This window comes from Barbus barbus (assembly GCF_936440315.1).
Source record: "Barbus barbus genome assembly, chromosome: 1".
NCBI classification, from domain to species: Eukaryota; Metazoa; Chordata; class Actinopteri; order Cypriniformes; family Cyprinidae; genus Barbus; species Barbus barbus.
Window position 1 is genome coordinate 4,866,193 of NC_136729.1, and position 20,845 is coordinate 4,887,037.

Genomic DNA, 20,845 nt, shown 5'->3' on the forward strand with positions numbered 1-20,845 from the left:
TCCAATGGTAAATCAATTTTACTGGTGTGGTTTAAAGAAAAAGGCCATTACTAAGAAAATTATATATCTAATGTTAAAAAACTATTCATGTGACATGCTAAACATCTCAAATTTGTACACCATTTGTTTTTACATTGTAGATCAAATTGTGAGGTTAAGGAAAGAGCATGCGACAGCAGAAAGAACAGTAGATGACATAGGGAGTGCCAGAAAAGACAAGGATGACCTAGGTGACCTTGAGACAGGTCCTAAACAAGTGAAACTTGCCCAGTATCCAATGAGCTATTTTAAGTTTCAAATGAGAGCATTCAATTCAAAATGGTATGACAGTTTTGTCTGGCTTGAGTACTCAGTAGAAAAAGATGCAGCCTTTTGCTATTGCTGTCGCTTATTTGGAAAACAACATACTCGAATCAACAGTGACAAACTGCAGAGTCAGGGCTACAAAAATTGGAAGAAAGCCCTCAGTTCATTCAGAGAACATGAAAAAAACGCTGTTCACAGTGCCAGCATGGTCTCATGGCAAGGCTTTAAGAGTACGAAAGAGCATGGAGATATATGCATGCAACTGCACTCAGCCAGTATAAATGAAATCCAGGAAAGGCGTGAATACCTTCGTCGCATTGTTGCAATAATAGGATTTCTAGCAAGACAAGGTATACCATTTCGGGGGCATAGTGAAAAAGAGAGCAGTGAGAATCAAGGAAATTTCTTAGAGTGTTTCAAACTACTGTCTCAGTTTGATCCATTTCTTCAAAATTACACGGCTGCCTCTAATTCCACATATCTCTCTTCAATCTCTCAAAATGAATTCATTCAGAGCTTTGCTGAAGAGGTTACTGATGAGATCAGGAAGGAAATGAAGTTATCTGGCATGTATGCTGTAATGGCAGATGAGGCCAGAGATGGCAAGACAGAACAATTAGCTGTCTGCGTACGATACGTGAACTCAGATCATGGTAAAGTGATGGAACGTTTCCTAGGCCTTCAAGACCTAAAAGGTTTTGATGCAAAGACAATTACAAACACAATTGAAGCACTGCTTGATGCCAACGAGTTGGGAAATCTGACATGTGTAGCTCAGACATATGACGGTGCGTCTGTGATGAGCGGTGTATCTGGTGGTGTGCAGGCTCTATTCCGAGCCAATCACCCGGAAACAATTTACATACACTGCTACACTCATGAACTAAACCTCGTACTGTGTTACACATGCAGGGCGATTCAAGAAGCAGCAGATTTTTTTGACTGCCTAGAATGTGTTTATACATTTTTCAACACCTCTCTTGTAAACCACGAGAAGCTGATTGCTGTACAAAAACAGCTTGGACTACCTGGCCATGAACTTGCTCAGCTTTCAAGAACTCGCTGGTCCTGCCAGCTTGCATCTGTTACCGCAATCCTAGAAAGCTACAGTGCTGTTTTAACGTGTCTTCAAGAAATTGGAACACCTGTTGCAGTAGGCCTCAGAATGAAGTTGAGCAAGTTTTCTGTGGTCTACATGATGGTAATGTTTGAGTGCCTGTTGTCCATCACAGATGGGTTGCACAAATATCTGCAAAGAGTAAATCTGGATTTGGCTGAAGCAGTAATGTATAAAGAAGCTGTCTGTGACACACTGAAGGCAAAACGAACTGACGAAATGGCACAGAGCCTGTACAACAGAGCAAAGGCTATTTGTCAGGCAAATGGCAGTGATGATCAATCCTCATCTCCTCGACGCAAACAAAAGCGAATGAAAGAATTTGTCGTTGAATCAACTTGTGGTGCTGTTGGTACTGATCTCGGAAGCTCTGACAATCTGAAGAGGCATCTGTACTTCCCTTGTGTGGATCGGATGATTAGTGAGCTCAGTCAAAGGTTTTCAAGTGTAGGAGTTAGTATTCTGAAGGGTGTACAGGTGTGTCACCCATCTTCAGTAACCTTCTTGTCACAGGATCTGCTCAATGAAGTTGCACTGCACTACAATATTGAGCTTCGTGCAGAAGAAATCTATGTGGCAAAACATTACCTGGAAAAAAAGAAGGAAGAATGTAGCATTCCAGATATACTCACTGTATACCGCCTGCTGGACTGTGACATGTTCCCTTCTCTCAAAAAACTTTTTCAGATTGTGCTAACACTGCCTGTCAGCAGCTGTACATGTGAACGATCATTTAGTGCCCTGAGACGCCTGCACACATGGTTGAGGCGAACTATGCGTCAGGAAAGACTTCACAACCTTGCTGTTCTTTCAATTGAAAAGGAATCTGCTCAATTGAGCCAGGAAGAGTAATCGACAGATTTGCTACACTCAAGTCAAGGAGACACACACTAATTCTTCCACCTAAAAAGTAAGAGACAAAAAAGAAAAATATTGCTGTGAAAATATACTGCAATAGGGGAAGGATGACAAAGATGGTGAGAGATCAACTAGACATACAAACAAAATAAAATAAACAGATGAGACCGAGATATCAGTACTTTAAAAAGACAAGCAAAAAAAAATATAGACAAATAAAACACAGACAATGAGAAATGAAATTTAAAATGAAATGCCAGACAAGAAGGACAAAGAACATATAAAGGTGTATAGACATACAGTAGGAAGGCAAAACAAGAGAACAGTCACAAAAGTGGATGATCAACAAGAGGACAAACAGACGTGAGAAAAATGAAAACAAGAATATTAATAAAAGAAACAAAGCAGGCAACAAGCAGGCAGACAGACAGGTCAAGAAGAAGAGTGATGTTACTTATAACCAATACAGACAACTAGTAATCAAAACTGTGTTTTGTTCGTAAAGTGTGTTCAAAGTTTAATAAATGCAGATACAGTACAAATACTGGTTTGTTATCCAATAATCATTCATAAAATAATTTTACTGCCTTGCAAAATAATCCATGAGTTGGGGGGAGGCAGCAGGGTGGAGTGGGGAGGAGGGTTTTTTTGGGGGGGGGGGGTACTTGTTCTTCTGAACCTAGCAACGCCCCTGGTTCCCGTAGCGTCATCGACGCAGCTCGAGTTCCAGGAAGGGAAACAATTCTGTTGCATTGTTTGAAGATTTTTTTATTACTCTTTCTCACATACATCTGCGTCAAGAGCCTCTCTCCTGCAGAGCTGGAGGATCTTGCTCAAGTGCTTTATGGATGTGTCTTAACAGGCCATGTTTCCTCCACCTGTTACATTAGAGCTGGGATTTCAATCAACTCTCTGTATTCACATGCTCCATAAAAACATCTGTGACCAAGCCAGCTTTAAGATCACATTTCTAGAAACCCTTCTAGAAAAATTCAGATGTGTTTGGGTTTCAGGTTAGAGAAGATTTGATTTTAAATGTAATGATAGTTTATAGGATGTAATGGGCTAAAGCTACTTTGAGTGATTTCTGTACTCTAAATAGCATTGCAGAAGAAACGGCTGGTTGTAAACCGATTTATATTTAAGTTGTCCAAAGCATCTGACATCGTAATGCACAAATACACTCATACATCGGTTATTGCATTTCCTGGGAATCGAACACATGAACTTGGCATTGCTACAGTAGCTACGAATTTCCGATCTGCGTACATATATGGAATTGAAAGTTTATATGGAAATGCATATAACCTCATATCTCTTGAATTCAACGTCAGTCACTTTGCATCTGCCAAATATATAAATGTTTGTTCCTTATCCCTTGGTAAGTGTAAGGTTATTCTGATTCATAACTTCACACTGTTCATACTTCATTCTGGTTCATAATCCTAAATAGTAAATGCAGGGTTAACATTCTAATTTGCATAGATTGGACAAATGCATAGATTATAAATCTGTCAATCTGAAGAAATTGAACAACCTTTATCCATAGGTTGTTTAAATCTTCTGATACAACAATAAATATTATAATAGCATAATTTGATCACTTCAATTAATGCACAGTTAATGCATTTTTAGCAGTGTCCTTCAGACTCAGAGTTTCTGTGACTGTATAACATTAATATTCATAAGGTAAGCATTAAGGCAGTTTATGACTACACACGGACTGTAGCATTTTAGCACTGCATTGTTTCACTCTATATAACTTTATCACCACAATAAGAGGTTAATTTAGGGTAAAAATCAGCTTTTATCTGTGATGTTAATACAACATTATTAACCCAGGGTTAAACGTGAAAAGCTCTAGAGACTAGTTTGATTTCTCAGGGTAACATTTTCAGTTGTATCTTATAACATAATACCTAAAAATGCCAAAATCAAATAGAATATAATATGCTCTAGTCCTGATAAAGATGGCATGCAGTCATGATGTGATCGGTTTCTCAGAGATTTGCCGATGTTGGCATCCTGTTTTTCTGGCTGTCTTCAGCCACCCGTTATACACACTCAGCAAAGCTTTAGGCATGTGTGCTCCAGCCTGTATGTGTTCATGTTTTCTGTGATTATTACTATGCATGAGGGGTTGGACTGCAAGTCATATTAATTCAAAAGCAAAGTCATTTTTCCCACCGTTGACCATGTGACAGTGAAAAGGTGAGAGTTGTTTTTCCTGTGCTTGAGCTGTGGAGGGAGATGAGCGAATTATGAAAAATACAGTGAAGAAAGAGAGAGAGGGAGGCTATGGCATTCTCTGCTAAACTGTCCTCTTTAGAAGATGAGTATTATTCACATTCTGTTCTTTTCTGTAATTTTGTAAATTAATATAATTTTATTTTCTCTCTGAACCCCTCTTGGTTAGTCGTTCCTTTTAAACTCCTAAAATCAGGGCTCGTGCGCTCTGCAGACAAAAGCTTAAAGCAGTTTAATTGCCTTAAAACAAAACAGCTACTCTTGTCAACCGCTTCACATAGTCCTTCTAATTTACATAGCTATTTGAACGCTGTTGTCCCCCAAAGGCTTGTTAAAGCGTCCTGAAAGATAAATGATCACAGCCTTTCAAAGAGGGAACTCCTTTTCATTTTTACTAATAATTTCTGGCCTTTAATGGCTCGCATTTCAAAAGGAAGTGGATCAGAAATGGCCTGACAAAGCAATTGGCTCCTGGGCGTTTAACGAGAGGGCAAAGATGGCACTAACTTTCCCGTTTTCCCTTAATTGCTTGTCTTTCATTATGTCCCCTTGACACTCGCTTTGCATCTAATTAAAATATCTAATGAATATTCATGAAAGGGCGGGGTTGCTTCATTGTTTGGGTGTGTAGGATTAGAACAAGAGTAAGTTATGGTGGAACAGAGCAGTGTCTGAGCGAGCGTGTCTCTTTCCCTCAGCGGCCGGCTCTGATTGACAGCTGACTGTGGATAAGCTCCTGACGGTTCACCCTGCGGTCCTGCCCGCTGAAGGAGCTCTCAGGTGAAAGCTGTAACACTGCAGGTTGAAGGGCCCACAGGGAGGAACAGGTGGTACTTTCTGCATTAATTCCAATCACTAGAGCAGAATATTGATCACAGAATGAAATACTGTAGGATGAATCGATGTAGGGACAGTTCTTGGGACTTACTAATTACCTGGAGAATAAGGGAACTGAATGAGTGAAAAAAATCCATAAGAGAATGAGTTTGTTAATGGGTAAGTGAATTAATAAGGTCATAATTGAATGAGTGAGTGAATGATAGAATGCATTAATTAATAATATATTTATAAAAAAAAAAGTTAATAAGATTTATATTTGTTAAATAATTAATTATTCAAATACATTTATAAATACATTTTAACGTAAAAAGTAATATGTAATTTAAAGCAAATAGTTTTTAGTATTTAGCTCAAAGGGAATCATTTATGATTTTATAGGGAATTTGAACAGAATCACTGTTTTACAGCTGATCACTGAGGCGGCAGCGATTCATTGACCAAGCCATATAACAACAACTCTGCACTGGATATTAAAATCCAAAATATAGTGAAAACACTATTTAATAGCACAGTAACAAGATCGGCAGATTAAGACATTAACTTGTGAGCACAAAACACAAGATCTCTTTTCAATATAAATAAGATTGTATTTATATAAACATAAGACAAACTAATCTAACACATGAACACAAGCATTCACACATTCACACGTTGCAGAAAGAGAGAAAGTGAGGAAAGGATGAGTTTAAGAGAATGAAAATGTGAAATCCCAAGTTTACAGCAATATGTGCTATTGCATAGACCTGAACAACCATCAATCACTTATTTAACCCTCGCTTTTAGTTTCTCAATGAGGATAAAATTTGTATTAACTGCACCCATTCCGTTAGAACCTGGAGGTTACTTGCTTGTTGCTAAGGGAATCCCTTTTGTGTCGTCGTTGCAGGAAAGGGGGTTCCCCGAAGTTGCTGACTGGCTGAGAGTTCAGTAGTCGTTGAAGTGACATCTTGGGAAGCCAATGGTTGGGCGTTGGCTGCGGATGCAGAGTTGTGACTGGTAGAAGTTTTGAGGCGGTCACAGACTCGAGTTGAACTCGGAGACGAGGCGTGGTGGCAAAACTTAACTGAGTACATGAAACTCGCAACAGAAAAGAAAAGAAATTCAAGTAAAAGAATAAAGGGATGTAAGGAGACTAGGTGGGTTTTCTTCTCATTGTGTTAGCAGCTGGCACGTAGCCAGAGCACGCTCAAAGAGCAGCGTCAAAAACGCAGTGGCAAAAGTTGAAGCAAAAAAAAGAGAGAGAGAAGAGAAAGTTTGATGGTGTCCTGAGTTTTTAAACTCAGCTTCTGGACACATCCCTTCTGGTGTCTTGACCAATTAGATAGGCTATTATCTTAGCTAGGGGTGTTCCTTCCATCATAAATCAGCATGTTATCAGTCACATGGTCCGAATTTTACACACTCTTGCAAAGTATACTTTTGGATGTGATTTCTATAACCAGAATATGATACATTTGACAAATAAATAATTGGAAGAAACATTTAAAGCATGATTTTTCAAACTCATTCATACCAAACACGCATATGAATCCTTCAGCTATTCAATAATGATTAAAAATACATACATAATATTTGATTAAAACATGATAGTCTAATGTGGTCCTTTTAGGATGATTTTAGGTGCATATGAAAAAGAAAGTCTCTGTGTAGTTCTATGGAGAACGAAAACATGTTCTTTAAACAAAGGAATTTCGGTTTGGTCTGTCTTCTATGTGGGGGAAAAGTCAGTCTAAGGAAGCTCGTGACTTCCAGCGTGGAACCCATGTGATGGCCATCTCTTTGACCATCAGTCTTAATTACTTGCCCCCAAATTTGACGGTCTCCTTCCTGAATTGGAATTATCAATAAGTGTTCTTTTGTCTCAATGTTGCAAGCTGTTTTGTGAAAGAGTTGGTTAGTTCGCTTGCTTCAGACTAGTTGGAGCTAGGAATCTGATTTACGATGTCCTGTTACAGCTTTGAGGCCCCTCTGGAATTTCAGCTTCTCATGTTTCGATGTTCTGATCGAGTCTTAACTTTGTCTGATTCAGTCTCTGATATCCTACAACAGTAATGCATATTTAATTCAGCGAGTGATTGAATTATTTAGACTTATTATCCTATTAATTTATTTAAATTTTTCATTTGTAAAGTGACCTTGAGATTCTCAAAGGTGCTATAAAAAATAAATGATTTTATAATATATTAGCAGTAGTAGTAGTAGTAGTGGTGGTAGTAAAAAAAAAAATTAAGGAGATAAGTACACTGTAAAAAAAAAAAAAATTCAAAAAGTTGTTTCAACTTAAAATAATTTGTTACCTCGCTGACTTAAATTTTTTTTAGTTTAGTCAACTTGAAATTTTAAGATCCTCAATGTTAATTTAAGGGACAACTGGAATATTTTAGTTGACTAAACTAAAAATTTTAAGTCAGCGGGGGTAACAAATTATTTTAAGATGAAACAACTATTTTTGTTTTTTTACAGTGATTACAGCAGTTAGCTACAGCCCCCAAATTCATCATTCAAGGAGTGCAGATATTTGCCCCAAACACAATGAAATATTTTACTTTTGTGAAACTTACTCTGGTTGAGTCTGCGTGCTGCTTTATGACACACAATATTTCATAAATACGCTTAAATGGAGGAGCAAGTCAGACAAATACCTCTGAGCTGCATGGATGAATGACAGAAAAAGTAAAGAGTGAATGAATGAATGAACAATTAATACATTCATTGAATTATTAAATAGCATTTGTTACATAATTATTACAATAAATTAATTTATTCAGTCATTTCTTTATTAATTAATTAGTGATGTCAAATGATTAATCGCGATTAATTGTATCCAAAATAAAAGTTTTTGTGTACATAATATATGTGTGTGTACTGTGCATATTTGTTATGTATATATATAAATACACACACAGTATATATTTTGAAAATATTTACATGTATATATTTATATTACAGATAAATATTTAATATGTAAGCATAACATTTTTCTTAAATATATACATGTATATTTGTGTATTTATATAGACATAATAAATATACACAGTACACAAACAAAACAAAAAAAAACATAAACAAAAACTTTAATTTGGGATGCAATTAATCGCGATTAATCATTTGACAGCACTAGAATTCATGTATAAATAATTCAGCGAGTGATTAAATTAAGAGAGTAAGTGTCACGTGTTGCTGGAAGCAAGGAGAACGCAGGAGAAGAGGAGAACAATATAAACACTTTCATAGACTTATAAACACTGGGGAAAACTAGATAATTAATAAAACACAGCTGGATACAAATAAACTAATAATGAGGACAGGAAAAACCAAATATGGGCACGAGAGGAAGGGAAGCACAAGACACAGGAAGACAGGACTGACAGTAAGAATGTAAACGGAGAAGCAAGTCAGAAAATGAATTAATGTTGAAGCGTATGAATGAATAAATAAAAGAAAGCATGAATTAATTGTTTATTAATTAAATAAAGGATAAAGGAATTAATATTTGGTAAATCATTGTACATATATACATATTTTAATTATAATTATTTTAATTATTATAAATTATACATCCATTATTGTATAATTAAATCTGTGAATGAAGGAGCAAGTGAGGAAATGACTGAAATGAATGAATAAGAGAATGCATGAATGAACTGATATGTAAATGACTGAGTGATTCAATGAGTGATTCGGTCACTGAATGATTAAATGAATGATAAGGGTAAATAAGTCAGTGAGTGAGTCAGTGAATGAGAGAGCATTAAACTCGAGGAGCGTGTGAGAAAACAACTGACTGAATGGATTAATGACAGTAGAAATGAATCAGCAGTTTACTGAGTGAGTCAGTGACTGAGCAAGAGCATGCTTGAATTAATTAATATGCAAATGAATGAGGGAGCAAGTAAATGAGCAAGCATGTAAATGAGGGAGTGATGAATGAGTGAATGGATGGTTGAATGCCTGACTGAAGAAATAAACGAGTATTTTACTTTTGCGCCGTTTATGACTGTCGTGACAATGTGACCAAATGACACACATCACAAGTGAAATTATGCGTGAGCTGCATGTTGAATAATGATGAGCAAGAGCAATGAAAAGGCTGTTGCACAAAGCTATCTTAATGTTCTTCATTCTTCCACCCTCTTTTCATCCTAATGGCAGTACATTCAATATTCCCTTGACAGTGTTCATGGAAACTGTGAAGTGAGAATAACTCCAGGAGCTTCCTGAGAGCAAACACTGAACGCCCAGAGGGTGAAGAGGATGATGGAAAGACACAACCCCCGTAAACAGTCTCAGGGACCCTGTTAGGACAAACCATTACAGAAAGCTTTTCAAAATGAGCACTTGCCACTCTTGCTTACTTTCTTGTTTGTTTAGAAGGCAAAAAGACAATACCCGAAAGAAAGAAAGACTCTCGCCCTCCCTCAGTACTTAATTAAGCCAAAATCCATATGGTACCTTGACACATAGGTGAATGTGTGACAGTGTAACCGAGAGCAGGATTAAGGCTTAATCTCAGCTGTGAAGGGCCGCAGTTGTGGAGAATGGTGTTGAATTCAGTGACTTTTGGCTCGTCTCTAAATTTTGTTGAACAATTAGCAGCATTTTCCAATTCAGCTAAGCTCCAAGCATGCAAGGTTTTTTTTAGAGCCGAATGGTCAGTGCGAAGTCAAAAGCAGCAACAGCGGGTACAGAAACGGCCTTGGTTATGTGTTAGAAATGAGGCAGAGCACACAAACTGTGTCAAAGCCTTCGTGTTGATAAATTATTATATGTCCTTTCAAGTGGCTAGTTTAGTGAAAGAACTCAAAAGAGATGTAAGAATTTCAGCACTAAAGCAGCCCAATTTTAGTGCCGTTTCTTATCCATTTATGTGTTTGCTCGAATGTTTGTTTATTTATTTATTTGCTGGGTCTGTGTGTGGGCAATGAAAGCCATTGGATTTGTGTCAGCCAGTAAAGTTTCCGAACAAACAAACAAATCCTAATTAGCATAGTCTCGCACAACATTCCTCAGCAAACACTCACACGTTTGCGACATAATTATGGTTTTAGGCATCCTGAATAAAAAATAAAAATAAATTCCAGGGATTTGTCTCATGATTCATGGGCGTTGTGATGCCACGGTAATCAGAACAGACTGTCAACGTCCTCCAAACGTCTGTTCCTCCATTTTGAAGATGACTTTTGCCTCAATAATCTCCTAGTTTGCTGCTTATTAACAGTTATTAAGGTAGATGTTAAATTTAGGTATTGGGTAGGATTAGGAATGCAGAATATGCTCATGCAGAATATGTGCTTTATAAATTCTAATAAACAGCCAATATGTTAATAGTAGCCATGCTAATAAGCAACTAGTTAATTGTGAGAATTGGTGCCTGTACTAAATTGTTACCAGTTGTTTAAATGTATGAATTACACAGCCTTGCATCTACAAAAAAAAAAAAAAAAAGCTGAGTTAAAAAAAAATATCTGTTAAAAACTTTCCATAAAAATGGAAATATTTCACATTATATGTATCAGCTTTAATACACTTATCCGAATAACAAAAGCAGTCAAATATCCAACATTTTTGTTTATTAAGTACTCAAAATGTATAATTGACTTAAAGTGTGCAAAGGAGTAAAAAATATGCTCAAATGCTGTTAATGTTATAATGTTAAAGAACTTTATATGAATGCAAGTTTATGAATAAGATTTTCTTATTTAAGTAGTAAAACAGCAGAAAATATCTGGGTCATGTTTTCATTTTCTTCTGTCACTATGGCCATAATTCCAACCTTGAAAATCGGGGTTAGGCATAAAATAAGGTGTTTACATTCATTTATACATGTGAAAATCAGCTGAGAATTGAAAAAAAAAAAAATCAGTTGTAACCTGGTTAAAAGGAAAATAGGAATCATGTCTTTGTGGCTGTTCTTCTGGTTATTAAGGGACAAGATTCCTTCACGTTACAAATACTTATTGAAAGCAAAAAAGCAGTGAAATGCACATCATATTTTTTCGAAAAGGCCATTATTTTTTAAATCAGCACTCCAAAATTAGTAAGGAACAAGTATTAGATTTCATTAAGCAAAAATGTTGCAGGGTTGTGTTATTATTATTTTCATTAAACAGAACAGGTGCCACGGAATGTGGTTGTAGTAACTGCTGCACGACGAAGGAGTAGATGAAACGAGTCTTTAATAATTGTCATCACCACACGAATTTCCATTTAAATAACATTAAACCAAGACCAATATAAGGGGAGAACTGAGGACTAATAAAGGAACGGGAACAAAGGAGCAAACAAGATGATTGATTAAAACAGGTGATGTAAATGAATGAAGATTAACAAAACGAGAACAGGAAATACCAAATAAGGTCAGACAGGAACTAAACAGAAACTAACACTTAACAACAGGAGCCCTTAAGTTAATTTTATTTTTCCATATGAGAGTCCTATAATTCGGGTCCCTGGCCCCTTCACCTCCCAACACTGGTGAGCGCTTGTACTCGTGTGTTATATAAGTCTTTCATTCCCTCTCTCATCCTCACACAAAGGCTTAAATCATTATCACAACAATTAATACCTGCCATAAATCACAGAAAGAGAGAGAGAGTCAAAGAGGGAGATGAAACTTGTCATCTACTGCACCATCTGTCTGTTTCATGCTGATCGATGGATTCCACTCTACACAGTATTGTTTTTTTCTGCCCTTCTTAACAAAAGGATTTATTTCATTTTTCTTCCCTCATTAATCACCCCATTCCGATGATATTGACAGGCACTATTTAACTGCCACTGCTTTTAATAGAACATCACTGAGATACAAGTTACGACGTCCCCAAAGGGAAGGGAGCTATTTTTTTTTTTTTTTCAATTTCACTTTAATTCATTTTCCAGCGGTACCACTATTATAAACTCAAATTAATTTTTATATTTGATATATACCCATGGTACTGAATGATTACCGTATTCATTTGATTAATGGTATTGCTCTCTGATAACAATATTGAACCACCATAGTTTTCCAATTTTTGCACAGGGAACACAATGTACATTTTTCCTCTGAGCCTTTCTGCAGTGTAAAACCAATCACATTTTCATTTTATCCTTTACAATTAAGCGCATAGATGGTCATAGATGGCTAAGAATATCCTTACAAATTAAATTAACTTCACATTTAGCAGGACAATCACTCGATCATCTTTGGGTTTCTGAATGCCCCCCTTTGAGGTACAGCTACAGGTTGTATGCTTAATGAAATGCAAGGTGTCCTTGTCCTATTGCTGTTTTGTCATGCCAAGGGAGTGTGCAGGGGGCATTGGATGCCCTACGACAAGGGCTCTTTGCTAATGAGAATTCATGCTCTCTGTTCTGCTGGCCGTATCAGAGGCTTCTGTAACTGGCTTTATTGTAGGAGCATCGCTGGGGATTGACTGCATGGACAGCATGAAAGATGCTCTGTCAAGACAACCTTTGTTTTACAGCAGTAGATGTTAATGGCTGGGCTGGAGATTGTAGTTTGATGGTTCTATCATTCTTTCTAACGTTCTATCATTCGATCCATTCTTTCATTCTTTTTTCTGTCATTCTATCTATCATTCTCTCATTCCTCCAATTATTTTGTTCTGTCTGTTGTTCTATCTATCATTCTATCCATTCTTTCTTTCGTTCTGTCATTCCATCTATCATTTATCATTCCACCAATTCTTTTGTTTTGTCTGTCATTCTTTCTATCATTCCGCCATTTTTTATTTTGTCATTCTATCTATCTATCTATCTATCTATCTATCTATCTATCTATCTATCTATCTATCTATCTATCTATCTATCTATCTATCTATCTATCTATCTATCTATCTATCTGTCTGTCTGTCTGTCTGTCTGTCTGTCTGTCGTTCTGTCCATCCATCCATCCATCCATCCATCCATCCATCCATCCATCCATCCATCCATCCATCCATCCAACATCTATTGTCCATTGTAATAGACAGAAATGTATCCCCTCACCCCAGCTGACTTCTTTTGCTTTATCTCAAGATTGTCTTTGATCAATGTTTGATAAAGTGGAATAGGCTGCCCACAACATGCTGCAAGGTTGTGCTTCTGAACGCAGTCAGCCCCAAGACGTGCATTCAAAGGCCAGCTCTGCCCAGATCACTATCATTCCCCCACATGACTCTGTATGTTTGTTCTAGTGAACACTTCCGGATGATTTAAGGGGTCAATCAGGATGACAGAAGGCATTCTGAGGTTTATCTTACATTCCTGAAGACCATTGATCCGTCAATCTATGCGGCGTTAACAGTAACCCAGGCCACTCCTCTGGTTAAACCTTGCTGTAGAGGCCAGTGTAGTGCTCAGGGTGATGGTGTCCCGCTGATTGCCCTTGAATATCCAAGCAGCTCAAGTGTCATTGAATCAGCTTTACGGAAAAGAGAACGAGGGATAGATGAACACATGGTTTCATCAGTGAGCAGTGGGGTCACCGGGAGGAAGTGAAGAAATTGAAGTGGTCATTAATTGGACTAGAAGAATTCGTTATTTATCTTTGATAGTGCGTTATAATTGTGAATAACTAAAAACAGATTACAGATCACGCAGAGCAAAATACTCCAGCATCACAGTGATTTTTCATCTGAATGTTACTATAGCAAACGAGCGGCAATTATCATAAGTGTTTATTCAGTGAGGAAAGAAAGACTGATGCAGCGGGTCGGGAAGGGTATGTAATATAAAGACTAACTCCGATATGATTATAGGATGAAGACGTGCTAATGAAACTCTTAGTGGAACAGTTGGCCACATGGTGCAAAAGACTCTTTCAAGTGGTAGTGTGTATGTGAGTGTGTTCGGAAACAAAAAAACAGGTGTTATATAAACAGGCATGCTCATACATTGAGTAAAATCACGAAAAAGGTTATAAAAAAAAGAAAAGAAAAAAGTGTGTTGCCCTGTTTGATGGAAAAGGAGAAGAGAAAAGGAAAGGGAGGGGAAGATACTTAGAGAGAGAAAGAGAGCAAAGGGGGTGAAATTGCAACTGATGGTGCCCAGTCAAGGGCATAGAGCACCTCAACGGCTCTTCACCAACTGCTCATGAAAAGTGCCACAAAGACAGAGATTGAGAATTGAAAAGCTTGAAAGAAGTGAAAGAAAGATGGAAATCAATAGACTGTCTCCCTGGATGCCAATATAACCCTCCCACTCCCCAAGGCCTGCAAAAATTAAAAGAAAAAAATTTAATATTGCGAGTAGATAGAAAATAACAAAAAGCTAAACTGAAAAAATCTAGAGGAAGAGTGCAATATTGAAGATATCCACACTTTAATTGCTAAAAATTCCACTGAATGCAAAGAGATATCATTCAATCATTCCTAAAGCCCAGATAAGATTTCATTTCTGAAATTAAAAAGAGGTTTTGTACTTGTGTATATACATACAAAAGATAATTTTTTTCCAGCATTTTTATTTCATCATTGGATATTCTGTACACCGAAAACACGCTTGGAATTTATTAAATGTAATTTGTTTATGCTGTATCTGTTTGGTTTTCAAATTTAAAAAAGACCAATTTAGCCTTATAATGAACTATTATACAGTCCCTGTTGTCACTGATTTTTTTTTCTTTTACATTTTATACTAAGTATTATTGTCTTCAGAATGGAAAGAATAGTTAGAATAGGTTTTAATACCTCTCTCTCTCTCTCTCTCTCTCTCTCTCTTAAAAACACTTTTTTAGAACCGATACACAAAAAGCTTCAATTTTTGCATAAGAATAACATTGATAGTTTCATCCAAGAGAACTCTAAATTTTGCCACCTCACACTGAAATAGCTGATCATGTGTTATTGATTGCTGATATCAGAGATCCAGTCTAAGGTGGAGATTTACAGAAGGCTTATTTTACTTTTTTTTTATTGGTAAATAGAGATCATTTGGAGACGGGCAGATGTGCTGCTCCGAGGCATGCCCATGGCTATTGTTACTTTGCCACAAAAAAGAAATTGGAAAATGCAGAGTTTCAAATGGAATGCAAAAAACGACAAAGAAATCTCAGAATGCCATGCGTCGACCTGGTCTTTGGAATTTGATGCCTGAACCCTACTTTTTCTTCCTTATATTAGATGCATTTTGCTGTAGGCACAAGCACACATGAGCTGTTAGCCCTCGAATGGCATATGAAACTTCTATCAACCGCATCAATTCTGGTAAACAATCGCAGGTATATTTTAAAATGTTTTTTTGTTGTTGTTGTGTCACTTGTTTCGCAGATAAAACCTGTCCACATATTCACTCATCCAGGAAATCATCTTATGAATGAGATTTGTGTTTCTATCACACCTTAAGACTTTCTGAAAGCTTCGTCTCAAAAGTTTCAGAGTGACTTATGCTAATCCAAGCAAGTAAAGCACCGTTTCATGGTTCAGAGAGGTTTCTCATGCTCTCAAATACTTAGTTTGTACAGTTGGGCAAAAAAGTATTTAGTCAGCCACCAATTGTGCAAGTTCTCCCACTTAAAAAGATGAGAGAGGCCTGCAATTTTCATCATAGGTACACTTCAACTATGAGAGACAGAATGGGGGGGAAAGAATCCAGGAAATCACATTGTAGGATTTTTAATGAATTAATTGGTAAATTCCTCGGTAAAATAAATATTTGGTCACCTACAAACAAGCAAGATTTCTGGCTCTCACAGACCTGTAACAACTTCTTTAAGAGGCTCCTCTGTCCTCCACCCGTTACCTGTATTAATGGCACCTGTTTGAACTCGTTATCAGTATAAAAGACACCTGTCCACAACCTCAAACAGTCACACTCCAAACTCCACTGTGGCCAAGACCAAAGAGCTGTCGAAGGACACCAGAAACAAAGTTGTAGACCTGCACCAGGCTGATAAGACTGAATCTGCAATAGGCAAGCAGCTTGGTGTGAAGAAATCAACTGTGGGAGCAATTATTAGAAAATGGAAGACATACAAGACCACTGATAATCTCCCTCGATCTGGGGCTCCACGCAAGATCTCACCCCGTGGGGTCAAAATGATCACAAGAACGGTGAGCAAAAATCCCAGAACCACACGGGGGGACCTGAGTGACCTGCAGAGAGCTGGGACCAAAGTAAAGTAAAGTAAAGTAAAGTCGTGACGTATTGTCAAGTATGGTGACCCATACTCGAAATTGGTGCTCTGCCTTTAACCCATCCAAGTGCACACACACAGCAGTGAGTAGTGAACAAATGCACACACACACACACACACACACACCGTGAACACACACCCGGAGCAGTGGGCAGCCATGCTGCGGCGCCCGGGGAGCAATTGGGGGTTCGGTGCCTTGCTCAAGGGCACCTCAGTCGTGGTATTGAGGGTGGAGAGAGCGCTGGACGTTCCCTCCCCCCACCTACAATTCCTGCCGGCCGGGGGCTCGAACTCGCAACCTTTCGGTTACGAGTCCGACTCTCTAACCATTAGGCCACGACTTCCCCCAAAAGTAACAAAGGCTACCATCAGTAACACACTACGCCGCCAGGGACTCAAATCCTGCAGTGCCAGACGTGTCCCCCTGCTTAAGCCAGTACATGTCCGGGCCCGCCTGAAGCTTGCTAGAGAGCATTTGGATGATCCAGAAGAGGATTGGGAGAATGTCATATGGTCAGATGAAACCAAAATAGAACTTTTTGGTAAAAACTCAACTCGTCGTGTTTGGAGGAGAAATAATGCTGAGTTGCATCCAAAGAACACCATACCTACTGTGAAGCATGGGGGTGGAAACATCATGCTTTGGGGCTGTTTTTCTGCGAAGGGACCAGGACGACTGATCCGTGTAAAGGAAAGAATGAATGGGGCCATGTATCGTGAGATTTTGAGAGAAAACCTCCTTCCATCAGCAAGGGTATTGAAGATGAAACGTGGCTGGGTCTTTCAGCATGACACTGATCCCAAACACACCGGCCGGGCAACGAAGGAGTGGCTTCGTAAGAAGCATTTCAAGGTCCTGGAGTGGCCTAGCCAGTCTCCAGATCTCAACCCCATAGAAAATCTTTGGAGGGAGTTGAAAGTCCGTGTTGCCTAGCGACTGCCCCAAAACATCACTGCTCTAGAGGAGATCTGCATGGAGGAATGAGCCAAAATACCAGCAACAGTGTGTGAAAACCTTGTGAAGACTTACAGAAAACGTTTGACCTCTGTCATTGTTATATACCCTTTGTTGGCAAAGTATTGAGATGAACTTTTGTTATTGACCAAATACTTATTTTCCACCATAATTTGCAAATAAATTCTTTAAAAATCCTACAATGTGATTTCCTGGATTCTTTCCCCCCATTCTGTCTCTCATAGTTGAAGTGTACCTATGATGAAAATTACAGGCCTCTCTCATCTTTTTAAGTGGGAGAACTTGCACAATTGGTGGCTGACTAAATACTTTTTTGCCCAACTGTATGTGTGTGTCTGTGTTTGCAAGTATGTTTGTGTTCTCCTCATTATTAGCTCTTTATGAAACAGTATTGATTAGTTATTGATTTCTGCTTGTTAAATGCACATTAGCAGTCTGGCTCGCATGTTGACTAGCATCTGATTCAAAGAAAAACAGGTGGATGAGCAAAAAGCCATGTCAAATGGTCCTGTAACCAGCTTACTGCGAGTCTAAACCTTTGTCACAGAGGATCTGTTCCAGAATATCCAAAGTCCAGGAAAAACATGCTGCATGCTAATTTTTGAATTAGATTTTTGTATTGTAGAATTACAAACAAATCACAGAAAATCACAGGCTTTCTAATTTTTTAGATTCCATAATTGCCAGAATATTGCAGGAGCAGGAATCTTATGCCTGATTTAGTGACTCCTGTAACAGCCCTCCCATATTAGTTGAGTTATTATCTGAATGACCTTCTCCAGTGATGTGAAGAGCAGGGCGAAATAGACATATGAACAGATTTCAAATCATTTCAAAGTCTGGGTTATCTTACAAAAGCAGATTATAGAGACAGGTAATGGTCATGTACCGCAAGCTGCAGATGAATCACTGTATCACTGTGGAGAGACATGTAGCCTACTGTATATGTGTATAAAAAGACAAAATATTTGTTGTTGTGTCAAGGATATTTAGTGATTGTCTTTCAAAAGCTTGCCCTAAGTATTTCACCCTGCTAACTGCAAAATAAAGTGAAAAGAAAAGGCCAAGGGCGACAGTTTGCAGAGCAGTTAGTTTTTAGCTGTTTATTGTTTGGTTTAGCTTTATTTTATTTTCAAGTGCTGTTCATAACGTTTTTTTCCCCCTCCCAGGATAAATTGAGACTGGAATTTATTTTCTGTTCCATTAAAGTGCTGAACTGAACGGCACTGAGCAAATGGCTTTTCAAGCTTGCTGGTTACTTTCTTAATCTATATACATCTATTCAGCCCTACAGACAAAAATGATAGTCTCAGTTATGAATGTAATGCTGAGTTAAACAGAACAATAAATTAGGAGACGTGAGAGTCTTCTCTGTGGGATAACAATTGAGGTCCATTTTGCAACCACATGCTGAGAAGAAATCTGGATATGCATATGTTTAGCGCTTGCCCATTGTGTTATTGGGGTCCTCAGGGATCCATGTAAGTCTGTTTGTTTATTTGTGCCAGACCCAACGCACACATGTGGCTACTCTCGCTCGCCTGATTTTACATGTCATTTATATCACCAAACAAAACGACTGGGGCCGTAATATTAGATATGTAATTCCACAGATGCACACATACAGATTCCTTCACTTAGTGATGCTGTCAGAATCACTCAATCTAATCTTAGTTTTGTCTCTGTTGATCTCAGTCGACAGCACCAGGACTAATTAACTACTCAGCATTCATTTCTTATCCTTATTTCACACATACCCACACAAATACACACCACTCAGATTTATTTTAGGAGAATATTTAACCTTCCTGTCAGGAAGCAAAAGGGTTTTTAAACTTTTCGTAGTGGGTGGAAATTTTAGTTCCCTCAGGCAGGTTCTTCTGCCCACGATTCCCATCATGCAAAAATAATTCTGCATTTCATTTTCTGATTCAAATATGAAATGAGACAACCAGATCTAAGAACACTTTCATGTAGGTCAGTGTCAGAAATGTTCTGAGGCAGAATCATATTTTGTACCCATTTTCTATTGTCTGTTTGTCTCTTTTTTTACCCCCATCCTATTCAAAAAAGATAACATGAATGTTTATTTGTGGTTTAGGTGGATCATAAGAGAATTTCGGAATGCTTTGGAAACATTTCCCCACAATAAAACCATTCCAAATGAACCCAAATTCTAATCCAGTGCCGATCGTTACCAGATTAAAGATTTGAATCGCTGGAAGGGATTTGAGCATTGTCCTTATTTCGTGTAGTCGTTCCATTTCATGCCAGTTTATCCCAATTCACAGGCTAATTACCCATTGTTGAAATGCAGAATCTCACTTAGTTTGTGAGTGCACTCTCATCCACTTCATTAATGGATGATGAAGGTGTCTGAAGGGAAAAGCGAGCGTTTGAGAGAGAGCAATAGAGAGAGAATGAGAGTTGGAGAGACTTAAATTAGGATTCTCATCAGGTGAGCCACAATCAGCTTTGTTAACTCAGAATTCATCTTTCAGTGTTCTTTTCATTAAAACTGTGAGGTTTTGGCTCGTTTTTGCAGTTCTCCAAATGTATACTTTTACCCCATAGTAGTACAACCTCTGGGTTGGTAAGGGTTTTAAAGAAGTCTCTTGTACTCATTGTGGCGGGAGGAGCCAACGACAGACACAGTGGGCGTGGCGTCAAGCCTCGGAGAGGTTTTTATTAAACAATAAGGGGTAAAATAACGTGTCCAAAGGGGGAAAAGTGTCCAAAATAAACAGGGATCTGGTGCCCTCGTCGTGCAGCGGGGCTGTGCAGGAGGGCAGTGTTCAGGAGGGAAGGGTCCAGGGAAGGGGCGGAGTCCGGTGGCCGCACGCGCTCCCCTCTCGGGGCCGGGAGCGAGTGGCGGCGGCGTCTCTTGCGCGGCTTCGTCCATCTTCGGAAATCCCGGCGCTTCTGGGGGATTCGGCGGCCCGGCATCCTGGCCCGTCAGCCGCCTAACGGGTGCGGCAGTCCTCCTCGACGCTCCCTTCCTGGACCCACGAGGACACCAGCGTGCATGCACGGGGGAGAGACCGGTCTCCCGAGGAGAGGCGCGCTCGGCGTTTAAACGGCGGCGGTGATGAGGCTCTATTCACGTCAGGTGCGCCTCATCACACGCCGCCAGCCCTGGCTGTTTCAGCGCCCCTCCTCTCTCACACACCCACTCCTGTCGGGAGCCTGGTGAAGGGCGGCGAATACAGGACGGGGTGATGATGATGGACAGGGGGGAGGCAGCCGACTCGTCACATCATATAGGATGCATGTATTTGATTCAGTAAAAACAGTTTTATTATGAGAAAAACTATTTTATTATATTTTAAAATGTAATTAATTCTTGTGATGGCAAAGGTGACTTTTCAGAAATTGTTCTAATATG

The 20,845-nt window shown here is 38.7% G+C and overlaps 1 protein-coding gene across 1 annotated transcript; it reads left to right on the top strand.

Moving 5' to 3' along the window:
• Positions 1-511: 511 nt before the first annotated feature.
• On the top strand, positions 512-2,275 carry LOC306877187 (zinc finger MYM-type protein 1; the record flags this gene model as incomplete). Its single annotated transcript, XM_079428772.1, has 1 exon — positions 512-2,275. One exon carries the CDS (start codon positions 512-514, stop codon positions 2,273-2,275), a length of 1,764 nt encoding a protein of 587 aa, XP_079284898.1.
• Between the last annotated feature and the right edge of the window lie 18,570 nt (positions 2,276-20,845).